At 45.0% G+C, this 20,770-nt stretch overlaps 1 protein-coding gene across 1 annotated transcript in view; it reads right to left on the bottom strand.

Annotated features, from left to right (window-relative positions):
* The window catches only part of LOC123402498 (tRNA (guanine(37)-N1)-methyltransferase), a 33,013-nt gene extending 14,174 nt beyond the window's left edge, over window positions 1-18,839 (bottom strand). The window contains exons 1-5 of the mRNA XM_045096421.1: window positions 18,566-18,839; window positions 18,317-18,414; window positions 17,047-17,151; window positions 16,364-16,426; window positions 16,195-16,268 (exon numbers count right to left, since the gene is read on the bottom strand). Coding sequence (XP_044952356.1) covers window positions 16,195-16,268; window positions 16,364-16,426; window positions 17,047-17,151; window positions 18,317-18,414; window positions 18,566-18,669 — 444 coding nt within the window. The 5' untranslated portion in view covers window positions 18,670-18,839. The remainder of the gene's footprint in view (window positions 1-16,194; window positions 16,269-16,363; window positions 16,427-17,046; window positions 17,152-18,316; window positions 18,415-18,565) is intronic.
* Window positions 18,840-20,770: the final 1,931 nt, after the last annotated feature.

Raw genomic sequence — 20,770 nt, 5'->3', positions numbered from 1 at the left:
AAGCAAACATGTGCCTCTCGTGAAAAAAAGACGTGTCTTTTTTACTAGGAGGCACCGTGCGAAAGCAAATCTGTGTCAGTGCAAAAGAAAATTTATGCCTCTCGTAAAAGAAAAAAAATGTATTTTCACGGGGAAAAATATTTTCTCGATTTTTTGCCCAACACGTAGGAAAAACTAGGCAAAACCCAAAAAACCCAAAAATCCTTTAAAACCCAAAAATGCGTCCAAAATAAAATCCCAATGAAGCGTCCACCACGAGATACGTGACGGCGGTTAAAAGTGATACACTCTTAGACCATCGAAAGTGACACTTGAAGAGCTCCCGCAAGGGGTACCTCTTAGCTAGTTGCACTCAATTAGCGAAATCACGAATTAAGAAGCATTCTTTGCAAAGGTCACTCCCACCTTCGACGGAGGGCAAGTTTTGTTTTCACTCAACCTTCAAACGAGAGAGAGTTTTCCCATTTTTCATAGATTCATTTATTCAAAATGTTTTATATCTTAAATCGCGCATCCAAATCTTAAACCGTTTTTACAGTTGGGTTCCCCACGTCAAGACCTTCAAAACTAGATCCTGTGATGATAAATTTTAGCAAACTTTTTTCCCTAAGAAAAGAAAGAAAAAGGGGGGGGGATATCGAACTGGGAGCATGTTTTTTTCCTTTGGAAAGAGGCATGGCTGAAGCCTTCACGAGAAGTAAATATGTGTCTCTCGTGAGAAAAAAAGGAAATGCATTTTTCATTTTTAAGAGACATGGTCGTGTTTCTCGCGAAAGGAAAGTAAATGACCCTTGAAGAGGCTTTCAAAGGAGTGCTTTGCTGTCGGGACCCTGATCCTAAGCCATAGGAATCCAGCCTGTAACACATCGCATCCCTTTGCGGTCTCACGCACGGTTAACTCCACGGCTGCAGCCTTACCTTAGCCGGGACCTTTTGCGTCTTTTGACTCACGTATGCAATAGTGTCGCTAGCATTCCAATGTCAAAGAACCCGGATCGACATGTCTAGTCATAAACCAAAGTGGCAGTACCGCACAAGGACAGGCATACATGACCCAACAAAGCAGGTGTCGGTCATCAGCGAATGTAGACGAGTCGTAGCAAGCGACAAGGACTCCATTACATCGCGTGACATTTCCCAAAGGGGACAGACACAACAGCTAAGAAGGACACATGCCGGTCAATCAATGTGTCCGGAGTAGTAGCGAACTACCAAGGCTCATTGGATCACAAAGGGGCATTTCCTTGTAAGGAGTGCTACTAAAGTTCACGACTAAGTAATCAAACCCCATACATATCAAGTACGACACACGTACGCATGGCATACCGATATGTATAGATACATCGATGGCATCACAACATAACCATAAACATACAACCTTTATTTAAGAGGCTCGGAAGAGCCACACACATAATATTACACATTAAGGGTCTCACGACCCATAATAGCAATCATTCAGTTACAAGCCAGCGGAAGAGTTTAAACTGTCTGAGTACAGACAGGTCAACTAGAAGGCACATGGCCTGACTATACTACAGATCCAACGTAGGGCCAGATCGTAGCTAGGACACCAGCTACTCGTCATCGTCGATGTCTACGAAGAACCCCCCATTAGGGTCATTAGAAACCTCTGCAACATTTATTAAGCAAACATGAGTACGAAGGTACTCAGCAAGACTTTAGGATAACTAACTACTCATGCAAGGTATCAAAAAGGTATTGTGGGGTTTCATGCGGAAAGCCAGCATCTGACTCGTGGCTAGACAACTTGCATTTTTAAATAATTTTGACAACTTGATTTCTCGCTACAGAGTCCACTAACACCACAACAATACACCATCGTGGAATCATTCCGTCTCCATACGAAATGCCTCCACGACACTCACGCTATCTTGGCAATTTTATGAGTAGCCATTTAAGTTATCTATGAACAACATATGTCTCCAAGTAGTCCATATCCGGGGACGCGCTATTCGAATAGATCATAACCTGCAGGGTGTACGTCACACACGCCCGCCACTTATCGCCATGTGCACGCATGCACCTCGGCAACCTTCAGCGAAGCCCCGAGGAGTCGGCCACGGCCGTAACCACACTAGTACATAGTACGGTTTATCGCCTATCCGAGAGTAACCCGTCGGAAGTCCGGCCAAGGTTTCCACGGCCTCAAACGATGTGCGCAGGGTTCCCAAGCCCACCATTCGGTGCCACTTGGTACACCGTGCACCGCCACCGCATCACGGCCCACCTCTCGAGTCGCACCATGCACGGCCTCCGAGCGTACTATAAACACCGAGAACTACTTGCAACTCCTGGACCGAGTACTAAGCGATTAATAGGCCGAGCAGGGTCATATTTCAGGGCCCAGCATGTGGTAGTATCTAGTCTTGGATTACATACACGGAACTCATTTCCTATGGACGGTTCCAATGAAACAACCCGCCATGTACTCCTACACAGCCTTTCACCGGTACCTTTACCAAGTCAGGTTCAACACACAACCTTTGCTTACCGAACACATTCTCACAATTCTGTTCATCTCCCAGATGACAGACCATACACAACTCTAAGCATAGCATGCATAGCAGGATAAGGCACATCATAGCTCAAGCAACTACCAGGTATGCTAGGTTGCAAGGTTCGGCTATTTACTGTGACAAGGTTAGGTCATGCAAAGGAAGTGGGTTCAACTAACGTGGCAAAAGCAGTTGAAGCATTTGATCCTAATGCAATAAATAAGTGCAGGAGCAAGAACATGCAAATTATCGGGATGATCAAAAGGGTTGCTTGCCTTGTTGCTCAGAGGAGGGACAATATCCGTCAGACGGATATTCGATGGAATCCGGGGGTGCGGAGCCTACCGAAATGAATGGCAACAATCAATAACAATCATATGCAAGCAAGATGGTGCATGAGCATGGCATGAGAATGCAAGGTGATAAACTATTATAATCAACATGTATTAGGTTTAGAGTTGATTTGAATCATATTCGAATATCAATTCAAACGAGGTATTCTCGGATACCGATTTAATTGATTCGACCTGATGCTCAGATCAACTTGATGTTAGCATGCATGAGATGTCATGTTAAGGTACTGGTTTGTTATTAGATTAATGTTTGATCATGTCAAGCATAATTAAATTTAAAAATATTTTCCAAATTCCATTTATAAGTAATTATAAGGATTGACTTGTTCATTATTCTACATGTTAGGGTTCTGTAACTTTTTCAAACATGATTGAAAATAGCATACTCAGATTCCTTGAATTTTTCTGATACTTTTTCATATATAAATTATTTCCATTGGAGTTACAGATTAATTTCTATGAATTTTTGAAGTTTTAAACATTTCTGGAATTATTTTTATACTGGATAATACTTTTATTACATCAGCATGACATCAGCAGGTCAGCCGACCTGTTCAGGTCAAACCTGACAGGGGGGACCCACTGGTCAGCCTCTCTGGGGTTAATCCCGCACTGACCGGCCCCTTAACTAAGTTGACTTGGCCTTGGGCCCACTGTCAGCGAGAGTTTAAGCCTCTAAACTACCGGATTAACTTGGCCACGTCGGCCCCCACCGGAGTATGGCCGGCGGCGACCACGGGCGCGGCGAAGGGCTCGCCGGAGAGAGCCAGACAGCGCTATAGCCGTCGGTTTTGGGTGCAGAAGAGAGCTACAGGCAGCTGGTGAAACGCCGCATCTATCTGGAGTGGAGCTGGACCCGGTGGTCATCGGAATCCTTGCCGGCGATGAGGCCAGCAGCGGCTGCGGCTCGGGCGTCGACAATAGTGCCGATGCAGGGGGCTAGCGAGCTGGGAGAGAGACCCTACGCCATCTACAGAGCTCGAGGAGCTCATTCCTGAGCTCGGCCTCGCGAGCCGAGTACCACAACGACGGCAATGACATGGCCGGCGACGAGGTCCTTCGGGCTCCGGCGGCTAACGTGGTTAGAGGAGGGGGAAGGCCTCGGGAAGAGGGGGAACAGGAAGAGGAGCTCACGGCGGATCTTGTGAGGCTGCCGGCAGGGTCGGGGAGGACCGGGAGACGACAGATCGACGGTGACCGGAGCTTCGGGGAGAGAGAGATCCGAGAGGGAAAGGGGATCGAGAGGCCTAGGGAGAGGATAGAACCGCGGGGAGGAGGATAAGAAGACGCGGGCATCGCGCTGGCGCTCCTGGAGGCCTCCAGCAGTGAGCAGGCAGGCAGGAGGTGGCCGGCTCGGCCGCCGTGCTCATCTTCTCCCCTGCCTTCTGGCAGGAGGAGGAAGATGACCGGGGAGCCCCTGGTGGGCTGGGCCGGTGACAAATAGAGGTAAGTCATTTCTTTCTCTTATTTCTTTTCTATTTTGTTTCTGTTTTGCTAACTATTGTTTTGCTATTTATTTCAGCTCCAAATTGGTTTGTAAAAACTATTTTAAACACACCTGGATATTTGTTGGAATATTTCCAACCATTTCCAAAGTTTTCAACATTTTTGAAAATTTAAAGTTTCTGATTTCAAATTTAAAACTTGAAACTAGTAGCTTTTGCATTTATTTAAAATGCTTAAAGTGTCAAGAAAATAGTTTTCTCCAATGCTCATTTTCTTTCATGATTTATCAGAAAGTTTGAACATTTCTTGAGGCCATTTTGGGTTCATTGATTTTAACTAGTTTGAGATTTCCTTTATTTAAAGTAGTGGCTAGGGTTTTGAGTTTTTCCTTTGCCACTTTCTTGTTCTTGTTGAAAATTCTTAGATGCAAATGCAAGGAAGACATGAGCACAAGACTAACTTGCTTAAGGTGTCAGGGATGTGACATTTGCCCCCCCCAATAGAAAAGATTCACTGGTAAGAAGTTCCCTCATGTTAGGGTTTTGTTCCTCTCGGTGGTGATTTTCGCCGCCGTTGAGACCATCGCCCCCTACCTCCGCCGTTTCAAGCTACCCACCTATTCCCTGCTAGGGCGTGCTCGTGCGGCCGATCTTCCAGGATGCGGAGGGTGATAGGCTCAGGTTTAGGGTTTTACCACCACAACCCGATCTTGTTCTTAATCGGGTTAGAGTCTCAAAGATGGCGTCGGATTGGGCTTCGGGATCGGCTAAGGCTGGTCCATCTGACATCGATGATGTGCAACTTCTGATGAAGGGATTGGGTCCGTGGGAAGAGGATCTGGATGATGTGGTTTTCGATGAGATGGAAGCATCGATGGAGGCGGCTCGGTGGATCGCACTGGCTAGGGTGAATTCTGCCAAAACCTACTCTCAGTACTGGTTCTTTCGGAACATGCGATCAGCTTGGGATCTTGCTCGGGAAGTGGTTTTTAAGCCACTTGAGGATAACTTGTATATGGTGCAATTCTCATGTCTTGGAGATTGGGAGCGAGTTACTCAAGAAGGGCCTTGGCACTTTAGAGGTGATGCGGTCATAATCAAGCCCTATGATGGTTTGGCGAAACCCTCGACTGTTCCTCTTGATACTGTCAAGATTTGGGCTCAGATTCATGATGTGCCACCATTATATTCTCATCTGCTCCCATCCCTAGCTGCAAAGGTCGGGGAATTACTATTCACAAAGCCATAATCTCAGGATTTTGCGGGCAATTTTCACCGTGTGTGGGTTAGGATTAACGTCACAAAGCCTCTGAAGAACGTTGTTTCGTTGATTCGAGATGACAGACGCCAGATTTATAGGGTTAGATATGAGAAACTCCCGGATTGGTGTGTTGTTTGTGGGATGCTTGGACATCTTTTCAAGGAACATGGCAGTGGCATCCATCCTCCGTCAGCCCTCATCTTCAAAGATTTAAGGGTAACGTGGACTATGCACACTAGACAGGGACCAGGGGTGGTCGTGGTAGAAGAGGAGGATGTCGGGGAGCCCGCGCTAGAGGTCATGCAAGAGGACTCGATCTTGACATTAATGAGATGGAGGTTGGGGAAGCAGATCAAGACGCGGTGATGGAGGATGCGAACAACATGAAAAGGGCATCGGAGCAAGCAAAACTCAGCAGTCTGTCTGATTCTGCGGCGGCTTCTATTTTTACAGGAAAGAGCAATCTCCTACCCCCCCACCTTCAATTCCGACGAGCCCAAGTGCCAAGCAGGAAACCAAAAGAGCTAAAGTGGGAAACAAACCAGACAAGACCTCGGGCAAAAGTGGGATAGTGGTGAACCAAGACAAAACTTTGGCGGGCTCCGACGAGGGGCACCGCTGGGCCCAATGAGTGTCTTCTGATGTAACTACCATGGTGCGGGTAAAGCCGTTGTAGTTCATGAACTTCGTGATTTCGCGATTGTGCATTGTAGAAACTCAAGTTGAGGGTGCTAGGGTAGAAACTTTGGCTAGTTCTATTGGTTTTGATAAGGCTTATGTAGTTGATAGTAATGGTAGAAGTGGATAAATAGGTCTCTTTTGGAACAATTCAATAAAGATAGAAATTTTGGGTTATTCTGTTTACCACTTAGATGTTTCTGTAGAGGAGCAGGGACAAGATCTATGGAGGTTAACTTGTGTCTATGGAGAAGCTCAAACACACTTGCGCCACCAAACATGGACGGTCCTAAAAAATATTAGCACTTTGAGTAGTTTGCCTTGGTTATGTATAGGGGATTTCAATGAAGTCTTACATCCAGAAGAGCATGTGGGAGTGGGGCAGCGTAACAATGCTCAAATTCAAGCATTTTGAGACACCAGTGATGTTTGCACGTTGCTAGATCTTGGCTACAAAGGCCGGTTTCTGGACTTTTGAAAAGAAGGTGGTCGGTGGAAGCTATACAAGATGTAGACTTGACAGGCTCTCGTTACTGCGGGTTTGTTATAGAGGTTTCCATTAGCGTCACTATCACACCTCACGGTTGCTACTTTGGATCACGCCCCATTGTTGCTGGACTTTGGAACCCACCAACGGCCACAATTTACACGTAGTTTTAAGTACGAGATTATGTGGACGACACATAAGGGGCTCAAGGATTTAATCACGGAGGGCTGGGACCCTAGGGTGCCTTGTGTTTCAGTGGTAGACATGAGAATGAAAGTTCAGAATTTGTCTGAAAATCTGAACAACTGGGGTAATAATACATACGGAAGTGTTCGAAAGGAGATCAAGAATCTGAAACAGATGTTGGATGAACTTTGTAGTGATCCTTTGAGGATGGGGCCGTCTCATGTTGAACTAAAAATCAATGAGAAGTTGGTGGAGATGTATCATCGGGAGGAGATCATGTGGCGGCAAAGGGCCCGAGTGGAATGGCTAACATTTGGGGATAGAAACACAAAATTCTTCCATCTTCGTGCTAGCCTCACAAGAAAAAAGAACATGATCAAAGCACTCCAGAATTCGCCCGGGGTTGAGATAGGTGACCCGGGAGAATTGAAGGCGCTGGCCAACTTTTTCTATCAGCAACTATATGAATCAGAGGGGGTCCAGAATATGGAGGATGTTCTTGTTCATGTACCACAAAAGGTAACAGAAGAGATGAATGCGTCGTTGTGCGCCCCATACACTACATATGAGGTAAAAACAACTTTATTCCAAATGTTCCCTACGAAGGCGCCGGGTACTAACGGATCCCCGACGCATTTTTACCAGTTGCATTGGCACATTTGTGGGGAGTAAATTACACAGATTGTATTGAGCATTGTCACAGGGGATGAGAGCCCCGAATGCATAAATGATATGATTCTGGTGCTTATTTCTAAGGTAATAAACCCCACAAATCTATCTCACTTTAGACCTATCAATTTATGTTGGGGAACGTAGCATGGGAAACAAAAAAAATCTACGCACACGCAATACCTATCCATGGTGATGATCATTTACGAGAGGGGATAGTGAATCTACATACCCTTGTAGATAGCTAAGCGGAAGCGTATATAACGCGGTTGATGTAGTGGAGCATCTTTGCGATTCGAATCACAACCCGTCCTGCGATATCATCATGATCCGTCCAGCGATCCCATCACGATCCATCTCGATCTAGTGCCGAACGGATGGCACCTCCGCGTTCAGCACACGTACAACTCGACGACGATCTCCGCCTTGTTGATCCTGTAAGAGGGGGTAGAGAGGTAGATGAGTTCTCCAGCACGGCGGTGTGGTAGTAGTGGTGGTGAACTAATCGAGAAGGGCTTCTCCTAAGCATTGTCGAACTAGACTAGAGGAGAAACATATGTAGAGGGAGAGAGGCAGCCCTGGCTGATTTCTCTGCATCAAAACCCTCAAAACCTCTAGTATATATAGGAGGAGGGGAGAGGAGGCAGCCTTGCCCCCTACTCCAAGAAGAAGGGGTCGGCCGAACCCTACAAGGAAGAGTCCATGTTCCTGATGGGGAACATTGCATGGGAAACAAAAAAAATCCTACGCACACGAAGACCTATCATGGTGATGTCCATCTATGAGAGGAGATTAGATCTACGTACCCTTGTAGATAACTCAGCAGGAAGCATTAAGAAACGCGGTTGATGTATTGGAACGTCTTCACGATCCGTCCCTCAAACCATCCCACGATCCGTCCCACGAACCGTCTCGCGATCCGTCCCACGAACCGTCTCGCGATCCGTCCCACGATCCTTTCCGATCTAGCGCCGAACGGACGGCACCTTCGCGTTCAGCACACGTACAACTCGACGATGATCTCAGCCTTGTTGCTCCAGCAAGCAAGACAGAGAAGTAGATGAGTACTCCGGCAGCGTGACGGCGCTCTGGTGGTGGTGACGATTGATCGCGCAATCTCTGGCGTTAGCTAGACGAATGCTTATGACAACAAACCTTCTCCTGCAACGGCACCGGAAGAATGCTGAAAGCACTCCCCAACAATGAAACTAGAAGAATGTTGTTGATGGCCCACCAGCGTGTGGGTTCGCAGCAGTTTTCGAGGGTAGAGTATTTGACCCAATTTGTTGATAAGCCAGTCAGGAGGTGAGAGTATACTCTCAAGTATTAGCAGCTGAATTTGTCAGATTCAACCACACCTGAAAGATTAGTATCTGGAAGCACAATAGTAACAACAAAGTAGCGAGTAACGGCAGTGTAACGAGCAATAGCAGTGGCAAGGAACATCAGTAGTGACATCAGTAGCAAGTAGCAACAGTAGCATCAGTAGCACCAGAGCAAGACAAGTAACAACAGTAGCAATAGTAGTAGCAACAACACAGCAAGACAAGTAACAACAGTAGCAACAGTAGCAGCAACAGCAGAGCAAGACAAGTAACAGCAGTAGGACAAACTCGTAGGCAATGGGTCGGTGATTTGTTTGGATGATATTCATCATGCAACACCTATAACACAGAGAGATATGTGGCTAGCTCCCATTCATCAATGTGATGTAGGCATGCATTCCGTGTGTCGTCATACGTGCTTAGGGAAAAGAACTTGCATGACATCTATTGTCCATCCCTCCCGTGGCAGCGGGGTCCAAAAGGAAACTATGGGATATTAAGGTTCTCCTTTTAATAAAGAACCAGACCAACGCATTAGCACTTGGTGAACACATGAACTCCTCAAACTATGGTCATCACCGGGAGTGGTTCCGGTTATTGTCACTCCGGGGTTGCCGGATCGTAACACATAGTAGGTAACTACAACTTGCAAGATTAGATCTAAAACACACATATATTGGTGACAACATAATAATTTCAGATCTGAAATCATGGCACTCGGGCCCTAGTGACAAGCATTAAGCATGGCAAAGTAGTAGCAACATCAATCTCAGAATATAGTGGATACTAGGGATCAATCCCCATCAAAACTAACTCGATTACATGATAGATCTCATCCTACTCATCACCGCCCAGCGAGCCTACGAATAGATTACTCACGAACGACGAAGAGCTTCATGGAATTGGAGAGGGAAGAAGGTTGATGATGACGATGGCGACGATTTCCCCTCTCCGGAGGCCAAGACGGACTCCAGATCTGCCCTCCAGATGAAGAACAGGTGGTGGCAGCGCCTCCGTATCGAAAACGCGACGAAACCTTATCTTCTTATTTTTCTGGGACGAAAGGCAACTTATAGAGCTGGAGTTGGGGGCGGCAGGTGCCTGTGGTCCCCACAAGCCTGCCCACCGCGACCAGGCGGGGTGGTGGCGGAACAGGGGCTTGTGGCCCACTCGCCCACCCCGTGAGGTGGAACTTGGCGTAGATATTTTTGATATTTTCCAAAACTGCTCCCCGTAAATTTTCAGGACGTTTGGAGAACTTTGATTTCTGCACAAAAATAACACCAAGGCAATTCTGCTGAAAACAGCGTCAGTCCAGGTTAGTTCCATTCAAATCATGCAAATTATAGTCCGAAACAAGGGCAAAAGAGTTTGGAAAAGTAGATACGATGGAGACGTATCAACTCCCCCAAGCTTAAAACCTTGCTTGTCCTCAAGGAACTCAGTTGACAAACTGAGAGAGAAAGAAAAACTTTGACAAACTCTGTTTGATCTTGTTGTTGCAACTATGTCTAACTCATAACAAGAATTTCAGCAAGATCACAAGTTAACCACATAAGTAAATGATACAAAGGTCTCACGGTAAACTAATATCAATGGCATAATCAGCTAACGAGCAAATAATAATGAGTTTCAAATACCAATACTTCAATCAAAACAAGCATGAAGCAATATGAATAGGTGGTATCTCGCTAGCTCTTTGTGAGACCGCAAAACATAAATGCAGAGCACTTTCAAAGATCAAGGGCTGACTAAACATTGTAATTCATAGCAACGAAGATCTAGTCATAGTCATACTCAATATCAATCAAAAACAAAGCATATAAATGACAGAGGTGCTCTCTAATTGGTGCTTATAAAAGAGGAGGATGACTCGACAAGAAAATAAATAGACAGGCCCTTCCCAGAGGGAAGCATTGATTTGCAGAGGTGCCAGTGCTCAAGCTTTGAAAACAGAGATAATAATTTTGGGTGGCATGCTTTCATTGTCAACGCAATGACCAAGAGTTCTCAATATCTTCCATGCTACCCATGCTATAGGCGGTTCCCAAACAGAAAAGTAAAGTTTTAACTCCCCCACCACCAATCAATCACACTCCACGGCTAGCCGAATCCTCGGGTACCATCCATACTAACATCAATCCGGGGGGAGTCTTGTTTTACAGTTATGTTTTCGATTTAAGCATGGAACTGGGCATCCCAAATACCGGCCCCTTTCTCGTGAATGACTGTGAATAAACACATGTCGAGGATAACACTCCTAGCATGGAAGATACCAATAGCCCTCTGTCACCACATGAGCGGTTCGGGCATGCAAAACATATTTATTTCTTGAAGGTTTAGAGAGTGGCACATGCAAATTTACTTGGAACGGCAGATAGATACCGCAAATAGGTAGGTATGGTGGACTCTCATGGAAAAACTTTTGGGTTTATGGGAGTGGATGCACAAGCAGTATTCCCGCTTAGTACAAGTGAAGGCTAGCAAAAGACTAGGAAGCGACCAACTAGAGAGCGACAACGGTCATCAAGATGCAATGAGTTTGACTAACATGGAATGCAAGCATGAACATGATATAAATCACCATGAACACGAACATCATAGAGGCTATGTTGATTTTGTTTCAACTACATGCATGAACATGCGCCAAGTCAAGCCACTTGAATCATTCAAAGGAGAATACCATCCTATCATACTACATCATAGTCATCTCAAAATCTATGTTGGCATTCAAGACAAACCATTATAAGCTCTCAGCTAAATAAGCATGGCATCAGAAACTATGATCTCTAAGTTGTCATTGAAACATGGTTCTCTCACAACAAAGCTAAATCTGGGTCGACAAGCTAGTCATATTTACAAAAACAAAATAGATAGAGTTCATACCAGCTATTCAGTCTGAGTCACTTCATCATATATTATCATTATTGCCTTTCATTTGCACAATCGAACGATGAAAACGATAATAAGCGCATTGGACTAAGCTGAATCTGCAGGCAAATACAAAGGAGAAGACAAAATAATATGGCTCTTTGAAAGCTAAACAGGTAAGCATGCAAGAACCAATAAACATTGTAACCAATATCTTCTACCTTGACACAAAGAAAAAGAAAGCTATTTACACGGGAAAGCTCCCAACAAGAAAAAGAAGAAAGAAAAATCTTTTTGGGTTTTCTCAAAAGGACACAAAACAAGAAAACAAGAAAACAAAAAGAAACTAGCATGGATAATATAGTGGCAAAGTGTAAACACCGGCTAACAGAGTGAAAGCATAAGCATGAATATAAAGTCGGTGAGAACACGTACTCCCCCAAGCTTAGGCTTTTGGCCTAGCTTGGTCTACTCCCGTGGATGATCTTGGCGAAACCCAAAGTCATAATGGGTGTTATACGGGAGTGCTACAGCCACTGCCTGAATAGCTGCCTCACTAAGTCGAGCAGCAGTCGCCTCCCTCTCATACTCCTCTGCCTCTCCTATGGTTATGTAGTATCTTCGTTTAACGTGAAAGTCAAAGAAAGCAGGAGCAGGAAGGGTAATATGGAAAACACGCTGCTGGTTAAATATCAAGCGGTATAGGAGGGATCCATGATCTCTCTCAAGGAACTGGTAGCGTGTTAGAGCGACACGATCAAGGTAGGCTGTACGGAGAGGAGGGTCTTCTAGAGGATGGTTACTCCAAGAAAATTTGCTAAGCGTGTATCATAAACTCCACCAAAGAAATCCCCCTCACTAGCATTTTTATTCAGCCTCCTTGCTATAATAGCTCCCATATTGAAGCTCCTGTCACCTGTTACTGCGCTCTTAAGGATACTAAGGTCGGAAGCGCATAGGTGACATTGTGCACCCTTGCCGTTAACGCACCTACCAATGAAGAGGGCAAGGTAGTGCAAGGCAGGGAAATGGATGCTTCCTATGGTGGCTTGCGTGATATCTCTGGTTTCTCCAACAGTTATACCGGAGACAAAGTCTCTGACCGAAGACTTAGGAGGATCATTAACACTACCTCCATCGGGTATCTTGCAAATCCTATTGAAATCCTCCAGACCCACGGTATAGGATTTATCGTACAGATCAAACAGTATGGATGATTCATGGCCAACTAAAAATTTAAATCTACGCACGAAAGAGGCAGTGAGCATAGCATACTGTTCACATTTATGTGAGAGGAATTCTTCTAACCCGGCATTGCGGACAAGTGCATCAAACTCATACTTGAAGCCTGCTTCGATCATGAACTCATCGGAAGGCCATTCACATGGTTGCACCGGTGCGTCCCTTAGTTGAAAAGGTTCGGGCTCCCGAAAGGAGATACGAGGACCCTTCTTACTTGAGGAACCACCATGAAACTTCCTCCTGAACATAATTTCCTTTTGCTGAAATTTTTGAAGTTCAAGAGAAAAGTGAATGAGGACCAACCATACCTTGTAGCAACTACTCCTACTAGTGCCTAGAGACCGTATCACGCGCTAAAACTACTTGGGACCAACTAAAATCAACATTTATAGCTCAAGAACAGGGTCACCAAGGTAGCAAGAATTCGCAAAGGATAAAGCACTAGAGCAAAAACTAATTGGACCAATGGAGGAGTCACTTACCAAGGAGCAATTTCCCCAAAATAGTTCGGAGAATGGTGCTTTGAGCAAGGAGATCAAAAATCATAGCCAAATGAGCAAGAACACAGGTTTGAGCTGCGAAACAATTTTTTCTGGAGGTGGAAGAAGAGGCTGGGAGCTGGAATGAGTGGAGGGATGCCTATGGGCCCCACAAGCTTGCACCCCACCACCAGGGGGTAGGTGGCGGTGGGGGGGCTTGTGGCCCACTGGTCAGCCCCCCTAACTAGCTCTCAGGCCTAGGAATTTTCAAAAATTCCAGAAAAAAACATACTAAATATTCAGGACCATCGGAGAACTTTTATTTTCGAGGTATTTTTCTCGGGGACGCTAAAACAGAAAACAGGAAAAACTAAACTAATTCTATCATTTTTCTTCTAAGCAACAGAAAAGGAAAGCTCAAAACAGAGGTATGTGACTCTTTGATTCATCCGTTTCATGGTCATCGGAAGAAATCCGTCAATGGGGTTGATCAAGTCCTTATGACAAAACCTTCTCGAATCGCAAGAGAGAACGGAGAATTTTCGAATAGCCACTAAGTCACCTCAATGGGGATATGTATCTCCCCAACAAGCAAATCATACTTCATCTTGACACGAGGAATAGGGCATTCAAAGCTCCCAATGAGAATCGATGAAGTCTTTTCGATAGCATTAATGCAATGTACTGGATATCGTTTCGTCGGAAAGTGCACTGTGTGCTCATTACCGTTGACATGGAAAGTGACATTGCCTTTGTTGCAATCTATAACAACCCCTGCAGTGTTTAAAAAGGGTCTTCCGAGGATGATAGCCATGGCATCGTCCTCGGGGATTTCCAAGATAACATAGTCTGTTAAGATAGTGGTATTAGCAACCACAACAAGCACATCCTCGCAAACGCCGATAGGGAAAGCAGTTGATTTGTCGGCCATTTGCAGAAAAATTTCAGTGGGTGTCAACTTATCCAACTCAAGTCTACGATAAGGAGAAAGCGGCATAACACTAACACCGGCTCCAAGGTCACATAAGGCAGTTCTTACGTAGTTTCCTTTAATGGAGCAAGGTATAGTGGGCACTCTGGGATCACCAAGTTTCTTAGGAGTTCCACCTTTGAAAGTGTAGTTGGCAAGCATGGTGGAGATCTCAAGATCTGGAATCTTCCGTTTATTAGTCACGATATCTTTCATGTACTTGGCATACGGAGACATCTTGAGCATATCAGTTAACCGCATCTGCAGAAAGACGGGTCTTATCATCTCAACGAAGCGCTCAAAATCCTCATCATCCTTTTTCTTGGATGGCTTAGGAGGAAAGGGCATATGTCTCTCAACCCATGCCTCTCTTTCTTTACCATGCTTCCTAGCAGTGAAGTCATTATTGTCGTATCTCTTAGGTTGTGGATTATCAGGATTAACTGTAGGTTCAATCTCCACATCCTCGTCATGGCTAGGTTGAGCATTATTATGAACATCACTGTCCATATTGTCACGAGGTTCATGTTCATCACCTGATTGTGTTTCCGCATCAGACGCAGAAATATCATTAGGTTCTTCAGGTGTGACAGTATTTGGTGAACTGGCATGCAAGTTTCTATCATCCTTCTTCTTCTCCTTAGGATGACTGGGTGTATCAGCATTGATTCCTTGAGAATCTTGATAAATTCTCTTAGGATGACCTTCAGGATACAAAGGTTCCTGAGTCATTTTGCCTCCTCTAGTAATGACTCTGACAGAGTTGTCATTTAATTCATTGAGCAGGTCATTCTGAGCTTTAAGTACTTGTTCTACCTGAGTAGTAATCATAGAGGCATGTTTACTCAGAAGCTTCAGAGCATTGACATTTCTGTCTACACAAGCACTTAAATGGCTAAGCATACGAGTACTTTGTTCCAAATGTCTGCTAACGTAATCATTGAAACTCTGTTGTTTGGCAACAAAGTTGTCAAATTCATCAAAGCATAGGCTAGAAGGTTTATCAAAAGGAATATCACTCTCATCAAACCTACGCAGAGACTTCACTTCTACTACATGTACCGGGTTATCGAGACCATGGATCTCTTCGATAGGTGGTAGATTTTTGACATCTTCAGCTCTAATGCCTCTCTCTTGCATAGATTTCTTGGCTTCTTGCATATCTTCGGGACTGAGGAATAGAATACCTCTTTTCTTAGGAGTTGTCTTAGGAGGTGGTTTGGGAATAGTCCAAGCATTATCGTTGATCAAGAGGTTATTCAGTAGGGTCTCAGCTTGTTCTACAGTTCGTTCCCTAAAAACACAACCGGCACAACTATCTAGGTGGTCTCTAGAGGCATCGGTAAGTCCGTTATAGAGGATATCAAGTATCTCGTTCTTCTTAAGAGGGTAAAATTGGATGTATCTAGAACTAAAATACATCTAGATACATCCATTCCTATGACAAGTATTTCCGGACGGAGGGAGTATGAAGTAATAAAGTATGTAAATACAACAGAATGCTAGGTGATTTTTTTATTATTATTTTTGTACATCATGACTTTACAAGTAGTGGCACTTCAGATGTGTTTTCCTTATACATTCAGAGGTAAATACAAGCTGTGGTTCATGTACATGAACAAGCACTTGCTCCAAATTAAGTGTCCCTGATTGCGTAGGAATTAGTATAAGAGCGAGTTACTCAGGAATAAAAATAGGAAAAACAGCCTTACATCATAGATAACCTTTGCTACGACATCTTTGTATGCTAGCAAGTCATCAGGTATGTTTAAGTGAGCAACATGGCCTGCAAAATTCATACAAAGCACTATTAGTAACAAGATCAAACAAAAATGAAAGAACAGAAAGGAAGCATCATGAAGTAAAGTTTATTATACTTAACAATTGTTTCAAAAGAAGAGGGCACCTCTACTCCTTCAGGCAATATTTGCTTCAGAATTTGATCTGTGCAAAATACAAAGATAAGCATCTAACCAAAGACATGAAGCACATTTACTGGGTAAAATTAACTCTTGCAAGATGAAATCCCAAACTATAAAGAGTGGGGTTATTAGCAATATTCCTGATTCCTTATGAGCAAGCCAGAATGTTCAAAAAGTGCTTGATTTCAGTTAAGAAAATTAATTTACCATCTGCACTTGAAGAAGACTGACATACAGGAATACAATAGATCACAACTAAGGAGTGTTAAGCTTCATGCACTAGCCAATGCAACCAAAACTACGAACTGATGGAAAGGGCTAGGCAATCCACATATACACTTCAACACCCCCTCTCACGTGTGACGCGGAAAATTAACACGTGGATAGACTCAGAGGTATGCCTCAAGAGGCCTATACGTGGACAAAGGGGGGCAGCAGCAATTTTTGGATAAATTGCGAAAGCCAGGACTTGAACTCAAAACGTTAGACTCTGATACCATGTTAAGCTTCATGCACTAGCCAACGCAACCAAAAGTCCGAACTAATGGAAAGGGCTAGGCAATCCACATATACACTTCAACAAGGAGCACACCACAACAAAATTATGGGAATCGGATGACCTAGAACAGAAGAGAAACTTACCAGCACTCCAGTAAGAATAACCAAGAGTCAACATGTAAGGTACAACATCAACACTGCAGAGTTGCTTCAAGGAATTGTGAACCTGCTCCGGAATGTCGGACAAATCTGCATACCAGATATAATGGACGTAAGATTCTTCGATGGGACATAAAAGAAGAGAAATGTTAATACATTTAGGACGTGTTTGGTTACTGCTTTTGTAAGATATAATCTGATTGCAGCATTAAAGGATATCGTGAAATCATGTTTAGTTTGGTTGCCCTGTAATCTAATAACATGGTATCAATTCCCAGCCCAATGCAAATCTGATTTGGCCAGAAATCCTCCATGACAGAAAACGTTACAGGCTACAACTATCCTCTCTATATTCCCTTCTCACACACGAGCAATGTCGCCACGCCCGAAGCGTGACCGGATGATTAGGCCGGCGGCGGCTAGGCACTCAAACCGATTCTCGCCTCTGGACAGTCATGCGTCACCACACTCTGGTTCAGGAACTGAAGGCCCCGTAGGTGGCAGCCAGTCATGCTCCTGTCCAGCCGGCGGTGGACCGACGCCGACGGCAGCGGGTGGCTCGTCTCCCTCTTCGATGACGACGTGATGCACCCCAGCTCGGCCCTCAGCCTTGATGAAAGCCGCGGTGCCGGGCATCACCGACGGTGGCCCGCTCGGCACCCCAGGCCAGCAGCCATATCACCAGTGTTCAACTCTGTATGGCCACCGCATCATCGCCAATAACATCGAGCATGACCTCTAAGTACTCGTTCTCCTTCTCATCCTCCTTCAACCGCATGCTCGGCCTGCTCGCATTACTCCACTGCCACCTCCAGCAGATGAGTTTTTTTTCTTCAAGCCGTCCAGCAGATGAGTGGATACACGGCGCAAACACCAGTATTTGTTGACGTTACAGTAGGTAATCAAGCATATTATTTTGGTCATTACGTTTACATTGAAAGTGTAAACTCGTTGCGTTTACGTTTGCGTTACCAATCTGAAACCAAACACGTCCTTAAGTTTTTTGTTTGACAGCAATAGAACCCAACAAGCACAACAGAGGACAGCAATAGCAACGGAGACATAGGCAACCAAACGGGTTTAACAAGTCTAAATTCTTGCTATGGAATTCAAGCTTTGACGGTAACTAGAAGTTTTTGGTTAATTCGCAGAAGCAGGTTTGATGTCATTTTTATGGAGTAGTTCTCACAAACAACAGACAAGCACCTCACAAGTTTGAAAATCTGCTTGGTTCCAGGGAGAGGTTAAGGCATACCTGGGTTCTGGATCTTCTCCGACAGCACCACGAGTCTGTTCTTGTCACTCCCAGGGTCCTCAACTACAGGCTTGACCCGCGGCATGTCCAGTAGGGGCCTAGAAGCAGGGGGGCAAGAAAACTCAGCTCTGTGCTACTACTCCGATGCTACTACTGCTACTAAACACGACAGCTACTTAGAACCCTCAAGATGTTGTGATATCCTCCAACTGGGATCATTAGATCATAGAGGTGAGCGGCGGGTGTTACCCGGAGCGGAGCAAGCGGGTGACGGCGGAGGCGAGCTCGCGGGGGATGCGGAGCGCCCAGAGCTGCAGCTGCTTCTCGAACTTGCTCTCGTCCAGCTTCTCCATTGCCGCACACACACACAATTCTCCCTCCTTCCCCTGAGGTTTCTAGGGTTTTGGACGCCGTGGGGAAAAGGAGAGACGGCCGTCGGTGGTGGACTGAAGGCAGAACTCGCGCTCGGCCGGAGTCGAGCAGCCAAAGGCTAACCGTCGTGGGTCAGGATTCTTAATGGGCTGGATGAAGCATCACTCGGGCCAAATATGTGTGGAGCCGGAATAGGCATTGAGCGAAATCACTAATTGACAAATAGACTCCCTCAAAAAAAAAGACAAATAGACTAAAAAAAACTAATTGACAAATGGCGCATTAAAAACCTGAAAGTGTTTCTTTGATAGATTCGTGTATCTTCTTTACTACTCCCTCCGTCCGATAAAGCTTGTCCTCATGGACTTTTTTCAGAAAAAACCCCAGCTAATTCCCGACAAGCCCCTCACTATCAATCGACTTCCCCGCTCCTCTCCTCCACTCCTCTCCCGCGCCGGAGATCCGCTCGCCCGCGTAGGAGCTCCCCTGCTCAGCTCCCTCGCAGTCCCCCCGCGCGTCGTCGGAGCTCATCCGCCCCATCCCTCCCTCCACCCTCCACCCAGCTTCCCTCTCTTGCCCCCTCCTCCTTCCGTGATCCAAGGTGAGGAGAAGGCCGGATTTTTCTTTCGATCTGCTCTCCGACAGCGGAGGCCTTCTTCGAGTTCGATTCCCAGCAAACCCACCTCACACACACAAACACGCGGCCATGTACTAGTCGGCGGCGGCGGCCATTTCCAGGTCCTCCTCGATGATGCGGCAGCAGCTCGCCCGTGGCGGCGCGGGAGCGAGAAGCAGCAGTGAGCGCACGAGTATGCGACGAAGGAGGTCATCTTTGGCGTCGGTGCGAGTATGCGATGCGTCAACGACCTCACGAACGACATCGAGGTCACCATGGGCCCCAAGGTTCGTCCATGCCCCCTCTAATTCCTATCAAAGCGTGGATCTTTGTTCATCTCATTGAAAGCATCAGTCTTGAGTTATTCATCTCATTGAGCCAATGCAGGTAGTTGTCCAGCGCAGCCGGCAGCTCTTGTCTTTCCTTTGCTTTCAGAGGAGAGGTTTTTTTCTTTGGGATAACCTAAATTAAGCTAACCAGAGATGGTGTGTATGCAGTCAGACTGTTCGTTCCTAATATGGAGATATGTTCTTCCTTTGGTTTTGTGGGATTAATGTTATGGGTGATAAAAAGGTTCAGGCTTCTTCTACAATCGCCCCCCAATTCAGTTTAAACTAGTTTTGGATCACTAATTTAAACTAGTTTACTCCTGTCAAACTGTACTTTTTCAGATTCAGTTTAAACTAGTTTTGGATCACTAATTTCTTTGAAAATTCAGTTTAAACTGTCAAACTAGTTTTGGAGATAAATGTGTTGATATTAAGATAATGCAAAGCCTGCTCTTTTTTGCTGCATAGGGAAATAAAGTTCAGTACCTTCACACATCTAAAGACTGGTGATACTGTAAGTACTCCGGGATAACAACACATTTATCCCTAGATAGAATTTGCTTTAAAAGATGTATCCTCGGAGCATCAGGGATTTTCATCAACATTGCTGCGACTCGTATGCTGTAAACGATGTATAAGTACAGGGTGGTGTAATCTCAACCTTCTTATCCAGCATGCATCAGTCAGTTAGCAGTGGTACAGGTGTTGATCCCCCTAAAAACAATTAAAGGTATGACATGAACACTTGTTCTTCATGTATCAGACTCGGGTCCTGACAGTTTAATCTTAGGCTTTGGTTACCCAAGCACTCAAATGTTCTTGGTTTCAGCAGCACAAAATCCTTGCAATATCAAGGATTTTATCAACATTGCTGCACAATTCCTATGCTTTATGGCGGATAAGTACATAATAGTGTGATGAAAATATGATCTGTGCATTCTTATCCATTAATGCCATGAGTTGTACATTATGTGGTGATCAACATAGCATAGAATGTGTTCTTTTCATTTGGCAGCACTTGGAGTATTTGGCAGCACTTGGTGTAGGAGAACAAGGTGAACTCCAGATTGATTTCATGTTGATCTCGTTATGGTTGATGTGCACATTTCATTTTCTCATTGGCTTGCAATTTTCTCA

This window comes from Hordeum vulgare, chromosome 6H (assembly GCF_904849725.1).
Source record: "Hordeum vulgare subsp. vulgare chromosome 6H, MorexV3_pseudomolecules_assembly, whole genome shotgun sequence".
Taxonomy (NCBI): domain Eukaryota; kingdom Viridiplantae; phylum Streptophyta; class Magnoliopsida; order Poales; family Poaceae; genus Hordeum; species Hordeum vulgare.
The sequence above is the reverse complement of the archived record's forward strand: the minus strand, read 5'-3'. Positions and strand labels throughout refer to the sequence as shown.